This window comes from Sceloporus occidentalis, unplaced genomic scaffold, assembly GCF_023333645.1.
Source record: "Sceloporus occidentalis isolate IW3139 unplaced genomic scaffold, rSceOcc1.0.p SCAF_3, whole genome shotgun sequence".
Lineage (NCBI taxonomy): Eukaryota > Metazoa > Chordata > Lepidosauria > Squamata > Phrynosomatidae > Sceloporus > Sceloporus occidentalis.
The window spans coordinates 168,980,069-169,005,119 of NW_028316983.1; the positions used below are offsets into that span (position 1 = coordinate 168,980,069).

General features: G+C 39.5%; 1 protein-coding gene across 3 annotated transcripts in view; it reads left to right on the top strand.

Moving 5' to 3' along the window:
• Positions 1–25,051, top strand: part of LOC149317087 (threonylcarbamoyladenosine tRNA methylthiotransferase-like) — a 319,318-nt gene that overhangs the window by 276,686 nt on the left and 17,581 nt on the right. For 2 of the 3 annotated variants that reach the window (XM_089516835.1, XM_089516836.1), the window contains exons 13-14: positions 17,572–17,655; positions 19,967–20,131. The exons of the other annotated variant lie outside the window; for it this stretch is intronic. In XM_089516835.1, the coding sequence (XP_089372961.1) occupies positions 17,572–17,655; positions 19,967–20,131 (249 nt within the window). The remainder of the gene's footprint in view (positions 1–17,571; positions 17,656–19,966; positions 20,132–25,051) is intronic. 3 annotated transcript variants of the gene reach the window in all.

The window sequence follows — 25,051 nt, forward strand, 5'->3', positions numbered from 1 at the left end:
GTACCTATTGCTTGGTTACTCAAGGCTCAAGGAATACCTTGGAATATTTGAAGCAGTAAAGTATCATTGTTATCTTGAATTGCTAGCACGATATCTATATGTATACAGTCCGCCCTTGCCTTACATGGGGGATCCATTCCAGACCCCACCGTGTAAGGCGAATTCTGCCTATGCTCGAGCCCCATTGGAAACAATGGGGCTCTTGTGCAGTGGCATGCAGGGCGGCACGGGCTTGTGCACCCATTCATTTGAATGGGATACGCTGCCCTGCATGCGCCCCACGGCTTGAGCATGTACGCTCAAGACCGCATAAAGTGCACCCGCGTATAACGCGGGCACACTGTATGTGCTTTCAAGTTGCCTGTCAACTTGTGATGGCCCCATGAATTTCATAGGGTTTTCTTAGGCAAGGAATATTTAGAAGTGGTTTTCCCAGTTTGTTCCTCTGAAACAGTGCCTACAACACCTGGTATTCATTGATGGTCTACCATCCAAGTGCTAACAAGACCCTACTTAAATTGCAAGATCAGACAGAATCTAGTGCCTTTAGGATATCTATATGGACAGCTGTTGTTTTCCCCAGCTACTGGAGAAGAGCAGAGGACAACTATGAGTAGCACTGTGGGTTTTGACAAAACTGACTCAAGCTAAAGGTCAGATAGTTACACAGTAAGATAATTTCACAGTGTTTTACTCAGGAAATTAAACCTAAGAAGAAATGGGTGGCATTAATAAGGAGGAGAGATGTAGCAAAAGCAGTCAGAGGGTATAATGCAAAGTCTGGCCAAGTCAAGACTTCAGGAAAAGTCCATTAATATTACCATAATTCAATTTTATGCTCCAACTACAAAGGCAAAAGAAGAAGAAAGATTCTATGCTGGAGTCCAGGAAGAAACTGATCACACACTAAAACAGGATTTATAGTTAATCATGGGCAATTGATGTGCAACAGTAGGAAACAGACCCAAATTAAAGATTATAGGAAAATCATGCACAGGGTACATCCACAAACCTAGGATAAAAAAATGAAGCATGATTGAATTTTATGAGGCTAACAATTTGTTCATTGCAAACATTCTTCAAAAAACCAAAGAGCTAACTATATGCATGGACATCACCTGATATCCAATATAGAAAAACAATACACTACATGTTTTGAAGCAGCGTGTGGAGAAGCTCCATTCTTTCTGCAAAACCATGACTAGGATCAGTTTGTGGCACAGACAATGAACTGCTAATATAAAAAAAAATTAGAATTAAGCTAAAGAAGAACATTGTGCCAGAGTACAACCTGAAGAACATTCCTGTAGAATTTAAAGATAATGTAAATAAATGGATTTGCACTATTAAACATAGTTGGCTTTAAGAACTCTGGACTAAAGGCAGGGACATTGTCAGGGAAGAATGCAAAAAAACTCTATTTCCAGCCAAAATGAAAGAGAAGGCTCTATGGATGAGAGATGAAACTCTTCAGGACAGATGAGACATAAAAGTAAAAGGGCACAGAAATAGAGTCAGTACCCTGAATACAAGTGTTGTGACTTGTGCACAGGGACATAGAGAACTAGTATAGTAATAAATGCAGAGAAAAATAAGACAACAACAATAACAGAAATCTCTTCCACTGAAGAACAAGAGATGAAACAAAGACAAATTCCATCAAGAAAGAATCATTTGACAATAAACCTAAAATTTTAGAATGTGAAGTAGAAGCTTCACTCGGAGCACTTGGGAGAAACATTTCACCTGGAACAAATGGCATACCAGTAGAGCTTCTCCAAGCTACAGAGACAGAATTAACTTTAAAGATATAGCCATGTTTGTCTGTAGAATCGGTATGTAGAGAGATCTTGTAGCGCCTTTGAGACTTAGACCCAGTACAGACTGGCGCAAAGTGCCGGCCTGGAGCCGATTTTAGGGCTCTGGAGGACTGGGCATCCATATGCACCCAGCCCTACTAGTGGCAGCCGTGTGCCATCTTGCTGCGGCCCTGCCCACACGGGGCACGTGGCAATGATGCATGGGAGTCCATGCACCCAAAGGCACTCGCTGGAAGCGTCGATGCATGGCGCAAGCCCCATTATGGCGCTCCTTAAAAAGAAGCCGCTCTAGGTGGCTTCTTTTTAGGGAGCATGTCGGTGCGGTGCTGTGTGGTTGGTGCGGCAGTGACGATGGGCAAAATGGGCTGCATGGAACCGCCCATCTATGTCCCCCTTAACTGAAAGAAAGAAGTTGGCAGCATGAGCTTTTGTAGACTAAAGTCTGCTTTCTCATATGCATCTGAAGAAGTAGACTTTCATCTATGAAAGCTCATGCTGCCAGCTTCTTTCTTTCAGTTAGTCTCAAAGAATCTAGTTTAGCTCTTACTGAAACCTGTCCACAAATATGGAAAATCAAACAATGATTAACATATTGGAAACACTCCATATACATGCCAGTCCCCAAGAAAAGGAACACCAGGGATTTCAGTAGCCACAGGACTATTGTAGTAATCTCCCACACAAGCAAAGTGATGCTCAAAATTCTACATCAAAGAATTTTTACAATATGTGATGAAAGAAATGCCAGAATGGCCTGGCTGATTTCAGGAAAGGGGCACTAGGGATCATATTGCACATACATTGGATAATGGAGTGCACCAAAGAATTTCAGAAGAAAATTAGCTTGCACTTTATAAATTATAGCAAAGCCTTTGATTGTTTAGACCATGAAAAGCTATGGATCACTTTTAAGAAATGGATGTGCCACAGCATTTGTGGTCTTGATGCGTAAAACCTGTATTCAGGACAATATCATAAGGTCAGAATACAGAGAAACAGAATGGTTTCCATTTGGCAAGGGATGAGGCAAAGCTATATTTTATCATCCTTTCTGTTTAATTTAAATGCTGAATATATCATATATAAAACAGGATTAGTCTGTAAAGGAGAAGACATGAAAACTGGAAAAAGGAACATCAACAATCTAAGATATGCAGATGACACCTTGGAGAGCTAGTGTGGTATAGTGGTTTAGACGTTGGACTACAACTCTGAAGTTCATGGTTTGGATCGCAGTTCAGATATGGAAACTCAGTAGTTGACCTTGGCCTAGTCGTATTGTCTCAGCCTCAGAGGAAGGCAAAGACAACCACCACCACCCCCAAACAAATGTTGCCAAGAAACCCCCAATAGGTAAGTTTTATTTCCCTATCTTTGGCGCGGTACAGACCTCCCGAAAAGGGAGGCCTGCTGGCGCCTGTTTTTCCTCTGCGGGGAAGCTGCAGCCGCCAAACCATGCGGCTTCCCTGCGGAGAACTTGTGATGTCACAGACGCAGCACGATGTGAGGATGCTATGCGTCTGTCACGTCACAATGGCGGTGCCCATATACACAGGGCGCCGCCATTGTTACGGCGCCGCACCATACTAGGGTTAGGGACCGTGTGGTTGCCACGCAGTCCCTTAACCCTAATATGGCACTAGCACAGCACTTTGGCTCCACACCTTTGTGCACAAAATAATTAGGAAGACATGATAATATGCAATATGATGTTTCAGCATTTAGACATCATTATTTATTTTCAGATTTTCAATCCTCAGAGGGGCCATAGTTATATTTCTTTATTTCAAGGGACACTTTATTTCAGGGGTAGGCAACCTGCGGCCCACGGGCCGGATGTGGCCCGGCGAGGCCTTGGGACCGGCCCCAGCCCGGTCCTGCTGCCGATTGCCGCCGGGGCCTTTGGCGTCTCGCACGAGGGGCATGGTGGGGCAATTGTCTATAGAAGCCTCAGAAACATGCATTTATCTTAACATTTTTTTAAAAATCAGCAAATTTTTTCACGTGTCCCCCATTTTTTATTTAAAAAGTGCCCTCCATTTGAAAATTTTGTCCTACATTTGTCCCGGTTTATTTATTTATTTAATTTTTTTAAAAATTATTTAATTATTTATTTTTTGGCTTCGGCCCCCCAGTTGTCTAAGGGACAGCAACCCGGCCCCCGGCTCAAAAGGGTTGCCTACCCCTGCTTTATTTCATGTAGCATTCACTCATCTCTGTGGAAGCTCATCCAAGCCAGTCCTAATGTGATTACAAGAAGGTTTAAAAATTTCTCAGCAATCTGGGCAGGGGCCTTTCCCACAGAGTTATATTGCTTATTTCGTGTAATTGGCCGGTATTCACATGGTTGGGTCATTTATACGTTTTCTCAGACATGTGGGTACAAGTTACAATTTAGCATTTTCCTTAAAATTGGAGGAACCATAAAGGTTATCTTAAAAGAAGTAGAATCAACAGGGACAGAAGGTAAAGGATGTTAGACTTTAGGACAGGTGATTAAATGTTTACTCAGAGATACTGCTGCACCTGCCCTTTCTGCCTGTCTAAAGCAGACTCGAGCAAATGCATCCATAAATATTTTGTGGAGACCTCAGGTGCTGTTGTGAAATTATATTTAATATGGTTTAATTTGATGAGCTACTACCTGTTCCTAGAACTGTTCCTTTTTGACATTTACAGTCAACATTGAACATTAAGTACCTAGTTGTTTTGAATCAGTTTGAGAAGGAACCGTCTTGTGCTTATTAACATAGTCAATGTTGGCTCGCTTGAGGAAGATGGTGGTGCTCCACATCCACTTCTTGTAGCAGCTGTTGTGGTTCTGCTCCTACAAATAATTACCCTGGATCGACATATAAGCTGTGGTATTAGCCATATGCTGATGACAAGCAGCTCTACCTCTATTTTCCACTTGCAAATCCTAGTGAAGCTGTGAAATGCCTGACCAGCTGTTTAGAGAGACTTTTGAGATGAATGAGAGTGAACAAGATAGGATTTAAATCCAGACAAGATGAAGGTGCTACAGGTAGGGAAACCAGCTGGTTTTATAGAGTGGTGCAACTTTTTCTGAAATACATTGTTCTTAAGCAGTGCTTACAATTTGAGGTTTTTTCAGGACTTAATACAAACTATAGATGCAGAGATGTTGATGGTGGCCAAGAGTGCCTTTTACAACTTTGAGCTACTGTTCCAATTCCAACACTACCTAGAAGAAGCTAATGTGGCCATACATGTACTGGGTACATTCACATGAGATTTATATAAGCTGTTCTGTGTGGGGCTGCCAGTGATGTTGCTGCTTCCCACCCATCCCAGTCTCTCCATCCATCACAAAAAATAGGCATAAAAATACTGCTTATCTTTCACAGTGAAATTTTTCCTTTGAATTTGGAAAAATGTACACTGTTATTCATTTCCTGGTCAAAAAATGGGATACAGACCACCCAAAAGGGGTGGTCTGCCCGCGCCTTGTTTTGTTGCGCGAGTGAGCCGCAGCAGACAAACTGTGCGGCTCCCTTGTGCAGCAAAAAGAACCTGCAAAAAGTGGGTTCTTTCTGCGGTGCCATAAGGATGTTGCAGTGTGCCAATGGTGCACTTGTGACGTCCTTATGTGGGCGTGACGTGCAGACGCTAAGCGTCCGTCACATAAAAATGGTGTTGCCCGTGTGTATAGGGCGCCACCATTTTGAAGCCCTCATCACATGCTAGGGGTGAGGCACGTATGGGCGGTGTGCCCCCGGTCAGCCCTTAGCACGTGATGAGGCGCCGCAAAGGCCCATCTAGATCGAGCCTTAGTTTTCTCCCAGTATCCACACATCCCAAAGTGTTTTGGGAGATTATTCTGCACAGAAATACACATGTGTTTTTTGGTTGGTTGGTTGGTTGGTTGGTTGGTTGCATGAGAATTGTGAGGTTTTGCACACACATACACAAACCAACAAATTGTTTCCAGGCAGCCATTGGTATTTTTGTGTAAGACTGGTGTTTTCTACACACAGAGCAGAAATCTTGCACAACAGAAATCTTACACACACAAAACTTGCACACAAAAAAGCAAGCTTGTACAAAAATTAGGCATACGGTTTTGTCAAAAAAGCTTGGTCTTTCTGCTTCTTCCTTACTTTCTATTTGAAAGCAAATAAATTGCAGAAAATTTTGTGGCCCTCCAGATGTTGTTGGACACCACTGCACAGCAAGCATCACCATAGACTATGCTGGCTAGGGCTCTTGGGAGTTGTAGTCCAGCATTTAGAAGGCCATGTGTTCCCTGTCCCAGATTACATTTAAAGGATATACTTTTAGTTTTGTGAAACTCCTAGCATGCCGTTATAAGAAATTAATGCTCAATTTATGTATCCCCCCTCCAAGATTAACTATGCCCTGATGGTGTTCAGATATATACAAAACCACATCGAATTCTGTTTTCTTTTCATTGCTATTCATTTTCTCACTGAGTTAAATGAACATTTTAGATGTTTCTGCCAAGTGATTTTACAATATTGCCAATCAGCTTCAGACTATTTCATTACAATTTAGTTATTTCATACTGAGTAGTTCCCCTTAATCTTTTTAAATTACCAAAATCTACTAATTACCAGGGAAGATATTCCCTTGTAGAGAAATGATTGTATCCATTTCCAATCATCTGCTCCTGCAGATCAGTTGAATACTTCAAGGTTTGCTTAAAATGAGGCCTTTTCAGTATTGCATTACACCCATTACATAGATAGAATGGAAGTTGGGCCTTAATTATTCTTCTTAAGACTCAATGGAGAGGGGGGTCATTAAGGATTTAAAGCTTTAGTTTCCATGAGTATAGTATTCATGCTAGATAAAGTTTACATAAATTAATTTAAAACTGCGCATTTGGCAGAATTAGCATTCTTCCTAATTGTGATAAATATTGGTTTCTCCATCTTATAGATTTATTGAACTAAATTTAAAACCTTTGGTCCTCTAAATCTTTTAGGCTTCAGCTTCCAGAAGACCCAGAGGTGGAATACGATTTTGAAGAAAGAAATCAAAAGTGTGGGCATGTCTGTGACCTCTACTTATACATATTTATTTAAGTCATTTTATACCACCACTCCCCTGTAAGATATTAGTACTATGCATAAAGCAAATGAAAATAATGAAACTAGAGGTCCTTTCAGCAGTATGAAGTTATACTATGATATCTTTTAATAGCTATGACTGTATCTTACCAATTCTTGGGTCAGCCTTGATTAGTACTTGGATGAGAGTCAGCCTATAGGCTGTATTTCAGAGGAAGCAACTGTCAAAACCACCCCTGAGTGACTGAAACTGACATCATACAATTTGACTAGACCCCAGGTTGGGGGTCATTTAGTTATTCACCTCACTATTCGCTGGTCTGGTTAGGGCTGATGGGGAGTAAACATCTGGGAGTCTACAGCCTCACCAACTCTTGAAATGTGCTCCAAATGCCTCTTCAGAAACTCCTCCAACAGTGTCTAGGCCTGTGCAGATAATTAGGAATCAAGAATATTAGGAAAATCCACAGTAATCAGTGTGATCTAAAACTCTGCAAAATTCAGTGTGGAATTTCCATGTTCAGACATGTCAAAGTGACCTGATGTACATATATTTCTTTCATAGGAGATAACCAGATATTTTTATGTCAAGTCAGTATCATGGGAACCATACAACTTTGTCCAGCTTTCTCAACATGAGTTTAAAATCTCAAATGTGAGATTTTTTTTTTTTTTAAAAAGTAAGTAATTGGTAAAACTCAGGGAAGAAAGCATATGGTATTCACTTGTGAATGAAATCATTTATCTACTTCAGAATGTTGCATTTAAATGTTTGATTTTCTTCCATTACATCATTGTGAAGAATTTCATAACAGTTGCAGCAATGATATCAGTCTTCTGTCTTGGAAGAATAAGTTAATAAGTTTATATGATTATATAACTATTTATTTTAATAATTCTTTAACAGTAAGCAAGAACTGAAATGCTAGCTGCAACTAAAAACATGTGAGTCATGTTGTATGATGCAGATCCAGAGATGTCTCAACATTCTATCCTTTATTGATAAGGCACCTCTGAACCCTTTAAACTGTTTTGTAAATTTATGAAAAACATTTCATGTAAGGAATGACCGCAAAAGTATCTTGTTCAGATGTCTTAGGCATTTTACGTAATAAGTATAATTTTGTTCACATACGCATTACTAATTTCCAGCAACACATTGAGATTTGCTTTAAAAAGATTGCAGCTTTCATAAAGACACTCCACTTGCTTAAAGGAATGATGCTGTTAGCTGATAGGATTGCCAGGTCTCAGGGTGCTGGTGGAAGTCTAAAGACTTATCTGCACGGGCAAAAAACTGCTGCCTGTTTGCACAACACACAGTGATTTCCAGTGGAATACAGCAGGCTTTCCCCATTAACCCAACTTTGCTCTGAAATTGGCAAAGTTGAGAAACACTCCAGTGTTTCCCGAAAATTCCAAAGTGAGTACAGGGTTTTGTGGCATGCAAACACTGGATCAGGCCTGAATCAAACCGAGCCAAATGTTTGCATGACAGGCACTCTGCCATCTCCCTACCCCATGCTGGAAAACACAGGGAAAGGGGATGCTGCTTCCATACCTGCAGGAGCAGTGTGGATAGGCCATATGGCACAACGCAGCGTCTGAGGGAGGGTTGCCCATGAGACCAATAAGAGGATAGAGGGAATCCCCCCCCCCCCCGCATCCACATGGTGGGGAGACCATTACTTTGAATTGCTCAGATTTTGTAGTATTTTTGCATAGCTATCTCTTTAGAGTACTCTGAGATTATTATTGCAAGGCAGGGTGGACTTTTTTCTAAAACAGATTTATATAAATTGGTTTTTTAATATTTAATATTTTAACATTTTAATTGATTTTTATAGTATTACAGTATAAATAAAATATTAAAATTTGTTTTTGGCTCGCGTGTAAATCTGTCAGTCAACCAAATCCTGTCATGCACATGCTAGCTAGAGCTTTACATACAGTTTTATCAAATGAATTATTAACATTTTTACTTTAATAGTGATAATTTTCTTCTTTATTTTTGTTTTTTCATGTACATAGTGAAAATGCAGATATCACAAACCCAATATCTGTTCCAATTTCTGTTTTTCCAAAGAAAAACTAGATGAGACACATCATCTGTGATGAAGTTTTTGGAACAGCTAAAAAGGAATCTAATTTCTTGGCAAAATGACAGTGGTGTTGCATTCTGGACAGAGTGACTGGTTATGCCAATCTCAGCATAGAGCAGTTGTTGAAAAGAGCTGGATTTCAACCTCTGGAAAGGAGAAGCACTTGAGCCAAACAGGCTGAATCAATTTAATTGGGATCTGCTATGCTCAATAGACCAATATTGCACTTTAAAAAAACATTGGGTCATGCAAGTTCTTGCAAAGTTCTTGCAAAGAAACATACATGTGTGTATCAGAGTCAGGACTTTCTATTTGCCATGCAGAAATTGATGGGTCAATCTACGTTTTTAAATCTGTAAGGCATTGTCAGTCTTGAATGAAATGTAATGACAAGCAAGTTTAAAACTCATTAGTGTTATGCTGAAAATTGACGTTTTTTATCTTTCACCATGCTGGAATCACTTTGTGCAGAAAAAAAGAATAATCAGTTAATATATTTTAATTCTTACCTTCTAACAAGGATAAAAGTAAAGCATTGCTCTTGGGAAGACCTTACACAACATCCAGTTAACAAATAAATACACGTGAAATAAAAGACAAATTATCACTATATCATGGGTTTGCCTGCCAGTGGAAGAAGAGTGAAGAACAGGAAGGGGATCGTTGACAAGGCCCTCTCATTGTCCTTCCCAAACAAGCCTGCGATGGTGAGGGAACCAAGAGAAAGTTCTCTACACCCAAGACCTCAAACCTTGGTCAGACTCATAGAAGAAGAGATGGTTTTTCACATACTCTGGACCCAAGCCTTATAGGGCTTGTAACAGTTGAAATATTTTTTTAAATTATCAAATTCATTAAAATGTTAAAATTGTTAATTTTTTTTTTTTAAAAATCAAAATGTGTACCTTAATCTTTGGTGGCAAAAGGGGGAGCTTTGTTACCAAAATCAACATTTGTTTCTCTTTATGAGTGGGCGTGATAAGTACAAAAAGAAAACAAGCATAATACAGATTTAATGCATATATTTCAATCAAATATTTAATATATATGAGTGTTAATTATAAAATTCATGGGGCATTTGGGCAAAAAGAAAGGGGAGCGGAGGGAACTCTTTATTCATTTCTTCTTCCTTTTCTTTCCCAAACCATCCTCTTATATGTTGTCAGTGTGAGGCAAAGGAGTTTCCCCTTCCTGAATTTCCAGTTCTCTCTATCCAATGACTGTTTTAAGTACTTTCTTTGTTCCCAAATCATAAGTGGCAAAGACAGCTTGGGTTCAGAGATTGTACACATCCAAAGACCCTAAATCTTGATTTCCAGCCTCTTCCATTACCTGTCTAACTAGCCTCTTGAACCTGATCCAGAATTATTCCCAGTGTGCTGCCTTTTAGCTGGATGTCATCTCCATCATCCAAAACTGGAACCAGCTTGGGGAAAGGCAGAACACACTTGATATATTCCTGCAAAGTATGGTCTCCCTATGACCAATAGCAACTGTTGATACTTAGCAGAACATCATGTTCAAATCAACTGTTAAACCTCTGTTTACAGAAGCAGTGGCAACCAAACATGGTCAGTGTGGTGTGTTAATGATACAACCATATATGACAACTTTCCTAAAAAATCTGTAAGAAAACTCTTCCTAAAAGTGGAGGACATGTATAATTATGCTTGTGGCTGCCTCACATGTAAGTGCATTTTAAAACACCTTGCTCTCTTTATTATAAATGGAAGAAACATGCTTGATATATTTGATAAAATATTCCAAAACAGAAAAGGTAGCAGGATCTTAGTGGTGTGATAGCAGCATACATTTTTCACATTCCCTTTAAAGAATTAAGGGGTCATAAATATGTATGAGCTGCTTTTTCAAAAGAATAAATAAATCTCTCTTTGCATTCATGAATATGTGAACTTCACAAACATATAACTGGAGATGGGGATGCTGTTGGGAATATGCCACATCTAGTCTGCTCTTTTGGTTTAAAGAAAGCTGATACAGAATTTCCAAAATGTGCTTTTCCCCTTTTTAAAGACTTCTGAACAGTGATTAGAACCTTTTCCTTGTCTAATATTGTGAGCACCTGATAATGATACCTCCCTTCATTTGATTTTTGGGTATATAATGAACACCTTACTCTCTCTGTGTCAGAAGGCTCCTGGTATTATGTTTCTGTATTTATTTATTTCATTTATATCCTGCCTATCTACCCAAATTGAGACATTCAATTTGAGTTCCTTTTGTTATCTTTAATATCATGGGATGTATTCACACTGCACTGTTAAAGCAGTTTGATACCAATTTGAATTGTCATTGCTGCATCCTGTAGAATCTTGGGATTTGTAGTTCGTTGTAGTTTCACTTTCTACAAATAATTCAAACTCCCTCGGTTCCCAAACTTTGGTCCTCCAGATGTTTTGTGCTCCAACTCCTATAATTCCTAACGGCTGGCCAAGCTAGTTGGAGCTTCTGAGGGCTGAAGTCCAAAGATCAAAGTTTGGGAAATACTATCCTAAAGTGGAATCAGATTGTTATAAATGTACAGCATGACTACAACCTTGGTGAATTGGGCTGGAGAGTAAATAAGCTTTTCCTTATATTGCAGAAGTGTTGTACAGTGGACCCTTGTTATACGCTGGAGTTTGGTTCCAAGATCCCCCGTGTATAACAAAATCCGTGGATGCTGAAGTCCCATTAAATATAATGACATAGCAAAATGGTGTCCCTTATAAAAAATGGAAAATCAAGGTTTGATATTTGAAATTTATACTTTTCTTGGACATTTTCAAACTGTGGATGCTTGAATCTGTGTATAAAAAATCCGTGTATAAGAAGGGCCAACTGTACTGCTCAAGATTTGCCAGCGAAATGAAAATCTATAGATTGGCCTGTATGGTGACTGCAGAATTTATACATCATGCAAGATATCTGCCCACCAGAGTTAGAGCTAGGACTGAGGTTTAGGCATAGTGATCTTTGTGGGTCCTTCTCTTGATTGTTCCTGCACACACACAACACTATCTGGGGAAACCAGAGAGCAGCTTCTGAACAGCATTGCAAATACCCTTGGGGTATGCTGAATTTATCCACACTTTTCACACAGGGCCTTGGAGTGAGGCCATGTCAATGAGATTGTGAGAAATGAATATGGCAGCTGGACCTAGCCACCCCCTGCTACTCAGAGTGCTAGTTTAATTTGATTTCCCCATGGGGGTCCTAAGGCAAGCATCAACAGTAGCCCTATTGTAGTTGTGAGGTTTTGTGTCTGAGGATGCCAGGTACTGATGCCTGCTGCAGTGCTTTTCATCCATCTCCCTTTAGTATATCAGATTGGGCAAGTCAGATATGGAGCTAAAGTGCCACCAAGTAAGTATTTTCTCAGTCTTGATTAATATTAATAGATACAGGCTGTATAGTATTCTAGGCATTTTTCACCTTCTAGTGTTTGCTCTTTGTCTTACTTTTACTCTTGTCTAATGCCAGATCCATTTTCCCCAAAGACCAAACTTAATCTCACAGCCAAATACATAAATCAAGACAACACAGAAGTCAAAATGTGTCTTCTGAAGCTGGGCCTTTTTGACCATGAAGATCACAATCTGTCAGGCCGTTCCATACAAATGCAATTGAAACGAATGAGAAACATACAGTCAGGAGAACATTATTGTTCTAGTGCAAGGAACTTTTCCATACACTAGTGTTACAGCAGCATCAAAAGACAGCCCTGCTTTGGTTAACTGTAGGTATAACATGGCCCAGTTATCCAGATATTTGTGAGTGGTCTTTCAACTTGGATATTTTCTTTCACATTCAAGGATTATTCCATTTCATTTCAAAGCCACATAGTGTTACATATGTTCCCAAGCAAATCTGCTTCTAACTGTGGTTACAGACTCTGGTATTGTGCCATGAACATAACATACTAGCTCTTGATAGCACTAACCAAAGTTCGTGAAAGGAAGAAAGATGTCTGCATGGTTGTAGAAGGGAGTTTGGAAGACAACTCAACACTTGGTAGCATTTTCTCTTGACTTGGCCAGTAAAGCCTGGTGCACGATCCGTGGCAGAGGAACACCCGCCAGCACTAAAAATGCAGTATGTCATATCTTTTCTTTAATAGAGTAGCTTAAAAAAACTAAACAATTGGTGAGCTTGAGAAAAATGTTTTGGTGTTTTTTCTGGACAAAATATGAAATATGTGCTTTAATTGTCACATAATTCAAGAACTCTTTAAAAATCATTTTCTGATTATATAAAGTATTTCTTCTTTGTATTGCCTCTTATTCCAGTGTGCATTTATTCCAGCATGCTCATTAGTAGGCCACATGTATGGTACTGTGCCAGAAAGAAATCAAGACCTAGTACATAATCTGTTAAGAATTGCAAGGGTCGAGGTTGCCTGTAAGTAGAAAAGTACAGCAGGCCCACAATAAGTAATTGTGGTTCAGTTGAATATGGCAAATATTACTAGTGGTTACACTTACCGACTTGCTGAGAATCAGACAAGCATGTGAAAACTATAATACATCAGGAACCTTTACTTGTGTTGGACCAATTTTCAGAATATCTGGAAAACCATCAAAATCAAAGTCTTAATGCAGTAATTTTATTACTCTTGTAATACATCCGATTTTTGTGTACTAATCCATATATGTTAGGTATATCTGGAAAATGAATGAATGCGGTTAGGTTTCATAGTAATTTTTAGCTCCAAATAGTTATACTGAATTGTTTTTTGTAGACTTTTGTATTTATTGCATATGTATTTATGGAAGTGGTGATAGAATATTTGATGTGGTTACTTTATCAGTATTAAAGTAATTTTTAAAATTATATTGTGAATGCCTACTGATGTTATAGACAATAAAGTTGGCACATTATAAGTTTTATGTTAATTTTTATATTTTATTGCAATTCTTCAATTTGACATCCTTTGGTTATCTGTCCATCTCAATAGCATGATTCTGTAAAACAAATCAAAAGAGGCAACCCTTTGGGAAAATAAACCATAAGGGATAAACTTAACTCTTTAAGAGTTTTTTTAAAAATATCTCTTGTTAAAAATAACATGGTTTGGTAGCATGACAAGCATTATAATTTAATTTTATTATCCCATTATAGAAAACATGAGCAACAGTATAGAAGTGAAAATCAGTCAAATACAAATGAATTTTAAAAGAAGCAGATAGACTGAGGCCCAGTTGTCATTTTTAGGTCACCACTGACATCTCTGAATATGATTTTCATATGAACTGCATTTCAGGCTTAGATGTGCTGCTTGAAGAAGCGACATTTTCACAGCAGGAGACCAAATCAAAATGAAGCAGTCAGATGCAGGTGCACAGTAATGGAAGTGGGCTATTTACCCTGAAGCAGAATTGCTGGGCTGGGAAAGCAGAAGCTCTCCCTGCAGAATGGCCATGCTATTTCTCTCTGATATCTATCTCAGCGCCAAACTGTATTCATAGGGGGCCTAAATAATTGTTCTTTCACTTGTATTTAATGAGATGCATTGCCCAATGCTGAACAACTGAGGCACCTCCTTTTGTTATGCTAAGTAGATGCTATTCAAGCCTGGCTTTCTTTGACTTCTGTTTAATCCTTCCTGCTTCTCCAGCCTGAAGCCAGGCAAGGAAATACTTGAAAAGATGGAGGTTTGCACTGTGTGCATCTGTTGCCTAGATCAGATCTATTTTGCTAAATGAGGGTGAGGAGGAGAACATTGGGGGCTGTGTGCGCAGCAATACAAATGCTATACATTTTGTGTAGTTATGTACACTGTACACAGAATATGTTATATAGTTGCACATTATCCCATAGTTTTTGGCATTTAATAATGTACAACATAAACAAATATTTGTCCAACCTCTTTCTGTTGAGATGAAGATTCATTTACATTTCTGCTATAAGGTATAATTTAAAAGATGTAGGCATGTAGGCAGTATGAATATGACTTCAAATTCCAGCTCTAAGATCTCTGAAGCTCATTTAGCAGTTAGTTAAGGCCTCTTAAATCCAAAAACATAAGCTACAACAAGCCATTAATGAATTTATGTTCTGATTAACATTTCCTGTATTGAGAAGGCTAATTATCACATAGTTCACCCTGGTTTCTTCCATATCTTTTAACCTACTGCTCTCTTAATTCCTGACTGTTAGCGATCATTGGCTTTTCTGGTTAGAAAGAACGGGAATTGTGATCAAAAGCATCCAGAGCCTAGGTTGAGGAAGGCTGATGTATGTATCAGGCACTAAGCCCAGTGCATGTGCATGCATGCCTTCAAGTCGCCAGTTGACTTATGGCAACTCCATTTTATGAGGTTTTCTTAGGCAAAGAATACTCAGAGGTAGTTTTGGCAGTTCCTTCCTCTGAAATATAGCCCAGAGTACCTGGTATTCATTGGTAGTCTCCTATCCAAGTACTTATAGGGCTGACCCTGCTTAGCTTCCGGGTATTCAGGGTAAATCTAGGTGAGAAAACAATTGATGGTACAGTATTTATCGATTTATATTCTGATAGACTAGTAACTGCATAATCCAAGGAGAAGAGATATGATTTCTCAAGGATTCAATATTAAAAACGTGGTTTGTTCCAAATTCCAGCTGCTCACTTTTGAAACATCTTTGGCCTCAGAAATGGAGACTTTAAATTCAAAATAACTATACTTTTATAGCCCAGATTTCTGTGGATTGGGTCCCATTTACAGCAACCCCAACCAGCCATCTTGATTACCTGTGGGGGCTGAGATAGTTATGCTGTATGTTGGAGCCAAAGTTTCCAGGCAGAGTCAGTGAGTCAAAAGGAATGCTATGTTCAGACAAAACAATTGCATCCAGATATATACTTTTCACTTAAGATGGCTAAAGTGCAGCATTGGAACCCTTTGCCCCTACCTTTGCCAGACTGTTTCTGTAGATCTCGGAACCCACTAAACTGCCCAGACTGCCCTTTTTTGGCCAAAAGAGGTGAATCACATCACTCAGAAGTCTCCAAGAGTGGTTGTTAGAAATGGATATTCAGCCACTTCTAGATTATTTTAAATTTTGTTTGTTGGCATTTTCAGTCTTTTGGGGTAATATCTTCTTTCAAGAGGATCCCATGTCAAAAAATTGGCCCTCAGCCCACACCTGCTTTCTCATACAGCTTCTCCATATGAGCTTTGTTTAGCTCCACCTTCTACAGATTGTGGGAACTCTTCTGGATTTGTTACAGGAGTGTTTTCCTTTAATTGTTAAGAACTTGTACAGTGGACCCTTGATATGTGCTGCAGTTTGGTTCCAGGAATCCCCTTGGATACCAAAATCCATACGTGCTGTCCCATTGTATACAATGATGTAGTAAAATTATGTTTCTTATATAAAATGGCAAAATCATGGTTTGCTTTTTGGTGTGTGTGTGTGTATTTTCAAGCCATGGATGGTGGAATCCGTGGTTGTAGAATCCATGGATATGGAAGGCTGACTGTATATGTGTAAAAGTGTACATATCCTATCAAATGCAAGAGATTCTGATGAGCCTAAAAGCATATATTTACATAAGCCTAAAAACACATATTTGCATAAGCAGTTTACAAAACTACCATACTGTTTGGAGTAAATATTTTATACGTGCTGCTTGTTTTCAATGAGGAATTGAAAGGGAGAGGTTATAATTTTCATTAACTTGAAATAAATTCTGGATCATACTTTTTATGAAATTACAATAGTTAACTCAATGTAACATTGTGGCAATAAACATAAAGGTGTTTGAGGGCAATGTCTTTTTTTAGTCATTAGAAATATTTCTCATTTTAAAATCATAGTCTTGTGTGTGATCTTTTTTCCTCTAGTTTTTCATATTTGATAGAGTTGGCTTTGTCTGACATTTTCTTATTGTTCATTTACAGACTTTAGATTGGATCCAGGCATAGTTATATTTAGCATAGATTGCGCACTGAAATCAATGGGACTTCTGTCAGTCTAAATAAGGCCAAGTCAGGTAATAATCATCCAGACTTCATTCATTCACAGTTTACGAATAAAAGGATCTTTCACTCAGGGTCTTTCTGTGAGTGCAATAGTCTTTGTGAATGACAAAGATGCTGATGAAACATCAGGAATAAACACTTCCAAAACGGCCACACAGCCTGAAAAAAATCACAAAAAACTATGGATGCTGGCCCTGAAAGCCTTCAACTTCACATTTCTGGTAGTATAAGCAAGAGTTATACGTGATTGTGGGGTTTTTTGGTGGAATACGTTTTGGAATATGCTTCCACCCTGTGCTTCTGAGGAAGTAGGCTCAAGTCAACGAAAGCTCATGCTTTCTTTCACTTAGTGTCAAAGGTGCTACTAGATCACTTTGTATATTGATTTTCCAGATAACATGGCTATTTCTTTGAAATCTTCATCTATGGTGCAATGATATAGTTTTTGAAGTTCACACTGAATTCAAACTCTGCATATATCTAATAATCATTGCTCTGTTACCTTTTTTTCAGTGGCAAATTATCCCAGCAACTGTATGCAATTTCTATGGGAAAGCTTCTTGATATCTCAGAGGATAATTTACAGTTTACTCCTCAATTCATTGCCTCCTACCTTTTTCCCCCATAGGTTGGAGAGAGACAGAAAGTTCTTGTGACAGAAGAGTCATTTGATTCCAAGTTTTATGTTGCTCACAATCGATTCTATGAGCAGGTAATGTACAAGCAAGAGAAATATACTTACTTTCTCTCTCTCTCTCTTTCCATTCCAACTGTAATAATCATAAAGTGTAGATACTCATGTACAAGTTGATCTCAAGTTTAAGTCAAGGAGAGGTTTGGGGGCCAAAATTATGGATTTTGATATGACTCATAGATAAATCAGTGATAAAACATTGGGGCTCAGAACAGGGCTCCTTGGATCCATGGTAGCTCTCTGGCATTTCTCCAGCACAGTGGACAGAAGTCACTTCTCTGCTGTGGGGGAAATGGTAGAGAGCTGCCATTGCTGTGATGTTTCCTCCCAAGCATTGCAAAAGGCCACCAGAGACAGTAGAGGGGGTTGGTGCTTTTTTAAGGTTCTCTCGGGAAAGATTATGGTAAGAGCTCCCCCCTCCTAGTAAAGAGCTTTCAACAAGTCTCCAAGAAGGATTCTTGGCTTCCTGTCTTTCAGAGCTTGGGAGTTGGATTGAAAAGGCAAACGGTGCCTGTGCCTGCTCAACCCCATCCCTACCTGCAGAAAAGACCATTGCAATTTCTCATCTTTTGCCTGCCTTCTCCAGCTCCTCTTCACTGCCTTCCCTCAGGTATGCAGCCAGCTTGCTTGTCTCCTCACAGAAGATGGAGAGAAAAAAGAGGAAATGACAAGAGGACAGGCTGCAGACGACTGAGGGCAGGTGATGAAGAGTCCATTCTACGATAACCTGTGATAAAAGAAGCACCAACCTCCCTCTCTCTGTCATGGCAGTGTCTTTTTGAGATTTCCTGCTGTAGTGGAGAAAATGGGGTTGAGACTATGGCAAAGGTTTGATCCATTCGGGGAGAGCCTACTGAAAAAGAAATACTGACCCCCTCAGTTCTCACCATCATGGCAAGGAAATCTCAAAGGGCTGCTGCCGCAATTTTTTCTAGAAGCTTTACTGTATTGACCCATGTATAAGTCAATCAAGTTTTTTGGATCAGTTTTTGGCAAGTATGTTCAGTAATTGTATAGCTGTATAATAATCAAACAGACTGCTTCTACCCGATGCCCTCCAGATGTGATACGCCCACTGTAACGGAGAGCACTCCCAGCTGTCCAATCAGAAGGCAGCTGAGGGCCAGCCAATAGCCTGTAGGCTGGAACTTTTGAAGATTCCGAACTGACAGTTGGGGAGTCAGTTGGAACCGGGAGAGTTTAGAACAGCAGTTAGGGTTTAGAATCTTGGGGAGAGAGGACTGAGATCCAGGAGTTCCTGAGGGAATGTGTTAGTTAGGGGCTGGAATCCTGAGAGGGAGGCCGTTCCAGGACTCGAGAAGGACGGTTAGGGGTAGAGTCTGTGTAGAAAGGGCTCCCTACCGTTGCACTGCCAGACCTCTAGGAGAGGGAGGGACTGGAGTATAATATCCTGCGGGATATGGTTAGCCTTGGTGGCTGAGTTAAGAGAACGAACTGTCTAAAGAGAGGCAGGAAAGTCTCTAGGTGATAGAGGGATATCTAGGGAAAAGTAAAGTGACAGTAGCCGAGTCAAATAATACAAGTGTAACTAAGTAACCTGTGCCTGAACTAGCAATTACATAATATCATTCAGTTCAAGAAGGAGATGTTCAACCATTCTGTTTAATAAAGTTTATATTTTGGTTTACATAAAAGTTTGTCAGTCATACATCTCAGCTCCACGCTACTATATAAAGAAAAGACCCTACCGCCAGCCATAAAGAAAAGGGTAACCGTTACATAATTGGTGGCAGCGGTGGGATAAGTAAAGCCCAAGCGTCTGCCATCTTTAAGACGGGGTCCGTTACACCCACTCATTCCCTTGATCAGTGGACGTCCTGGCTAGGATGGTAAGATTTTCAGTACAGTATATCTGAAGGGCTCCATCTAGGAGAAAACTGGTATGAAGATTATGGTAGTTCTTCCATTTCTTTTGACTTACAGCTGTCTTCAAAAAGTCTGATACTCATCCTATGGGGCTGTCCTTGTCCTTGACTAATACTTATTTAGATGGCACTATTTCACTCTTTTTAGTTCAGAGGCTGACAGCCATGGAATAAATTTTATTCCAATGCTTTTCTGCTTTGTGCATATGTATTTGTAATTTGCCATCTGAATCATAAAAAATATGTTTTACTCAAACTATAAGTAAATCTAATGCTATAGGTGAGGCAGATAAAGATGTTTAAAAAAATTAAATTAATCTACATTAATAATTGAAATTTGAGTGGGGCATGTTTTATATTTACTTATCCCCTTTTAAAAGGTAAAATCCAAAGATCTTTAAATGTTCCACTTAGAAAAAGTTGTCTGTTCCATTCTTTTAAAGGTTCTCGTGCCAAAGAACCCTGAATTCATGGGTAAAATGGTGGAAGTGGACATTTTTGAAGCAGGGAAGCACTTTATGAAGGGACAGCCAGTGTCAGATGCTAGAGTGTTCACCCCTTCTATCTCTAAGCCATTTGCCAAGGGAGAGGTCTCTGGTTTAACAGAGGTGAGTGGAAATCATTGTTACTTTAATTTCTTTAGTCAGAGAGGACCTATGGATTGCGAATAAATTCTGTTTCTGTTAATATTTACAGTTCTCTGTTTCCTATTAATGTTTTAAACACCTTAACCTTTTTAACAAATTAAAATTTAATTTAAACTATGGTTTAGCTAACATGTTTGGTAAAACATTCAATTGTAGTATTTAGCTTTGACTTGTCACTCCCCCTCACCCCCCTTTTATCTCCCTTGGTTTTTTGGAATAAAATTTAAAGAGAAAATGCAGATCATCTTATGTCACTAAGCAGACCAGTTGCCTACCATACAAATTTCACCAAACCTTTACTAGATAACAATAGTTCTGTATGGCTCTGGTGGAACTGGCAGATCTGAATGTCTTGCTGCACCGAGAAGCTCATCCTATAGAGAAGTGTCTTCCTAGTTTGGATTTCATGTGGTCACTTAGTGGTTGCCTGGTTGTATGAATTGGTCCTTCGCCAGTTTGCAGAATTCAGCAAGGGGTTGTTATTTCAGAACATGTGATGTAGTCACTAGTTCATGTGGTCTGTCATGCTCTCATGCTTCAGCAGTTAGAGATGAGGCCAGGGTATTTTTTAAATTAGTACTGTATACTGTCAGCAGTATCTAAACCTGCGCAGGGTCTAGCTATGGGGAGGGGTACAATGAGAGTATTCCTTCCCATAAGAATCCCCCTCCTCCCGGCATGAAATTTCCCTTCACTATCCAGCAAGTTAAAACTACAGTTGAGCATTTAAAAATACAGTTTAGGTGTTGAAAGAAAAAGAGCAGGCAAAGTTGTCAAGAAAAAGCAAACACAGAAGTGTAAGAGTTCTAGGTGTGGACGATTTTCAATATCTCATTTTCTGAAATGATAGAAATTTGGAGGCTAAAGGAAATCTCAATCGAGGGGCAAAATTCTCATTGGGGGAATAATGTCATACCCCCCACACCCATCTACATTCTTGCTTCATTGTCTTTTTAAAAAGTCTTATTTTCATCTGAGACAAAGTGGACTTTGTTAAATACATTTTGAGAACTAAGATCTAAATCCAGCTTTCTTTCCCTCTCAGCAATTGATGGTGGCCAAAAACCTGCCACAAAGATTTGTACAGCTCTTCACAGTAAATTGTGGGGTTGTAGAAGCCTGCTGTGGCAAAGGAATCTCACCTCTTCTGGATTCTCAGAAAGAAAGCAGTTCTGTCAGCAGATTTTCCTCTCTGGAGTTTGGCCTAAGTTTATTTTTCATATATATAGATCAAAATATCAATTTCTGATTTTACCTTACAAATGCCTTACAGTTGTGTGATAGCCATCTTAAATATTTGATAACAAATAATAAAGCACATTTATGATGATAAATGTTGACACAGATCATCGTCATAAGTACTGTTTGATTAGTATAGTTATTTAATTTATATTTCCAATAGCAGAGAGAAAACTGGGCAATGGGGTGGAACTGAATCCAAAGGTTCCTTTTTTCTCGCAGAAGAAATAATCATCAGCCATGGAAGTAGCTCTGCTGTCAGAGGTAGAAATCTTTGGATCCAGCCCATGATCTTACATTTTCATCTTTAAACTGGGCGTGTATGTGCACACATGTGTGTTACATTTCAATAATACTATTTTGTAAATATCATCAGGAGCAAGCAAGACTTGTGAACCTAACATGAATCCTGTGGGCTTTCTGGCGTGCCGGTCTCATAAATAGCTGAACTAGATTACAGAGCATGTCCAAGTCATTTCTCAGCTTCCCTTTCTATAAAAAGTGAACAGGGAAGTATAACGTCAGATGTAATATTAAATTTTACAGTTTAAATAGCACCCCAGAACCCAGGTTCCACTCATATTATAGATCTACAAACTTTAAAAGGCATATCTATCTTATGATAAATATGTCTTAGAAAAATAGCTGTGACTTTTTCCCCTTTTAAAAACCATGCCACATCTTTGGTAATGTCCTGGGTCCTGAGAGCAAAAGGGATGTAGGTTTTTGTAACATGTTCTAAAATAACTTTCATGAGCGTATAGTTCAAAGGGGCAGCTTTCATGGCCCTGAGGAGAAAATGATAAAGGATTATTTTGATAGAATCTGGCTGAATCATCAGACAAGAACGCTGCCAGTTTCATGAGAAATCTCTAATTGAATATAAAAATAGTAAGTGCTGCTTACCGTTTTTGCATGTTCATTTTGGGTCATAATCCTAGTTCCCTCCATATGCCTGAAATAGTCTTGTACTTGAAATAGCTGCATCTCTGGAAATAATTTTACTTGGGTTTGGTGTGCATTTCAGCATAACTCACTCCATATGTTTTTTTACCCCTTGGATGAACTAATTGTGCTTGCATTCATCATCTACCATTAATATTATTTCTCATAGCTTAATTCCTAAATTCTCCCTTAGTTTTGGCTCCATTATCATGAAGCACAAAGTAAATAAGCACCAATAAAACTTAGTGTGTGTGTGTGCGTATGCTTTCCAGTTGCCTGTCGAATTACAGTGACCCCATGAATTTCATAGGGTTTTCTTAGGCAAGAGATACTCGAAGGTGGTTTTGCCAGTTACTTCCTCTGAAATATAGCCTACAGCACCTGGCTTTCATTAGTGGTCTCCCATACAAGTACTAACTATCACTGACCCTGCTTAGATTCCAAGATCAGATAGGATCTGGTGGCTGTTTGTTTATTTTTCTTCTACATGGGAATGGTGATGACATTACACCTCTACAGAAGCCAAAAAAACCATAGCTATATTAAGCACAGAATTGATTTGAGGGCAATGCCCTGTTTTCTGTTAGCCAACCCATTAAGTGCAAGAGGATGCCGTGTCTTGTTATTAGAAAATGGCAGAATCTGCAATTTAACTCTTGCACAGATACCACAGGAACCCATCCCCCCCCAGCTCTGTGACAGTTGCCACCAGCAAGCATTTGTGTGTGACCTGAAGGAAACAGCAGCAACTAGAGCAGGGTTTCTCAACCACAGTCCACTGAAGAGGTTGCTAAGGGTTCTGTGAAATAGTGTGATTGGGGGAGGGGGGGGTTGTTAAAAAACATTTTTAAAAAATTGTGAGCGGTAGATAATGTTTATGTAAAGGTTACTTGAGGTCTGACCATTATTTCAAGGATTCATCCAGGTTGAAAAAGGTTGAGAAAGACTGAGACGGGTTATAGACCGCCGCTTTGAGGCGGTCTGCCGCCGCCGTTTGCTCCGTGCGAGAGCTGCAGCAGCCACACCGCGCGGCTCCCGCGCAGAGCAAAAAAGGAGCTCCAAAATGGAGCTCCTTCTTGCGGCGCCTCTGTGACGTCGTGAGGCGCTGCTGGCGCATTCGTGACATCATAGGCGCCGCGACACGTCTGGACGCTATGCATCCGATACGTAAACATGGTGGCCCCCATGTGGAAGGGGCACCACCATGTTGTACATATGGAATACGTACTAAGGTTAGGGGGGTGCGGAAGCACCGCCCCTTCCTAACCCTAATACGTATTCCATACGTATTTTTTGGCGGTCTGTAACCTTCCTGAGTTAGAACATTTCTGCGTGAAGACCAGGGTGTCTCCTGAGGCATTTCTGTAAAGCTGTATTCGAAGTCTCATGAAGACCCAAGTCCCATCTTTGTAAGGATGAAACAGATAGAAAGGTTGGAGCTGGCTGATAAATTGATTTTTAGTCTTTAGAGGGGTTTTTTGGACTGTGTGGCCTTGTTCTGGAAGAGTTTCTTTCTGACATTTTGGCAACATCTGTGGATGCCTGCCACAGATGCTGGTGAAACATCAGGAATAAACTCTTCCAGAACACAGCCACATAGCCCCAAAAAACAACAAAAAACTATGGATGCTGGCCATGAAAGCTTTCAACTGTCGAACAGCTCTCACTGTCACAAATTTCCTCCTAATGTTGAGGTGGAATTTCTTCCTGCAGTTTGCATCCATTGCTCCGGGTCTCTGCAGCAGCAGAAAACAAGATTATTCCATCCTCAATATGCCGTCCCTTCAAATACTTAAACAGCTCTATCGTATCACCTCTTAACCAGCTCTTCTCCAGGCTAAACATACCCAGCTTCCTAAGTCGCTCCTCATGGGGCATGGTTTCCAGACTCTTCACCATTTTTGTTGCCCTGCTTTGGACACACTCCAGCTTCTCAACATCCTTTTTGAATTATGGTGCCCAGAACTGGACACAGTATTCCAGGTGAGGCCTGACCAAAGCAGAATAGAGTGGCACTATTGTTTCCCTTGATCTAGACACTATATTTCTGTTGATGCAGCCTAGAATCATATTGGCCTTTTTATTATTATTGGAAAATCTAATTGCTAACCTCTGACTTCACCACAGTTATTGTATTGTTTTTAAGTATGTTTTAAATTCTACATTGTTTAATTGTATTTTAAGGGGGGTGAGGATTCGGACTGTATATTTTTAATCTTGTAAACTTCCTCGATTGCATTTTGTAGAGAGGCGGGATATAAATAAATTGTATTATTATTATTATTATTATTATTATTATTATTATTATTATTATTAGTCACATCACACTGTTGACTCATGTTCAGCTTGTGGTCTACTTGGACTCCTAGATCCCTTTCACACATAGTCTCCTTAAGCCAGGTCCCCCATCCTATATCTATGCATTTCATTTTTTTTGCCCTAAGTGCAGTACCTTACATTTCTCTGTATTGAAATTCATTTTGTTAGCTTTGGCCCATCTTTCTAATTAAGGTCATTTTTAATTTTCATCCTGTCCCCTGAGGTATTAAATATTCCTCATAATTTGGTGTCATCTGCAAATTTGATAAGCATGCCCCCTACTCTATCTAAGTCATTGATAAAGATGTTGAATAGCACTGGGCCCAGGACAGAACCCTGTGGCACCCCGCTGGTCACTTCTCTCCAGGATGAAGAGGA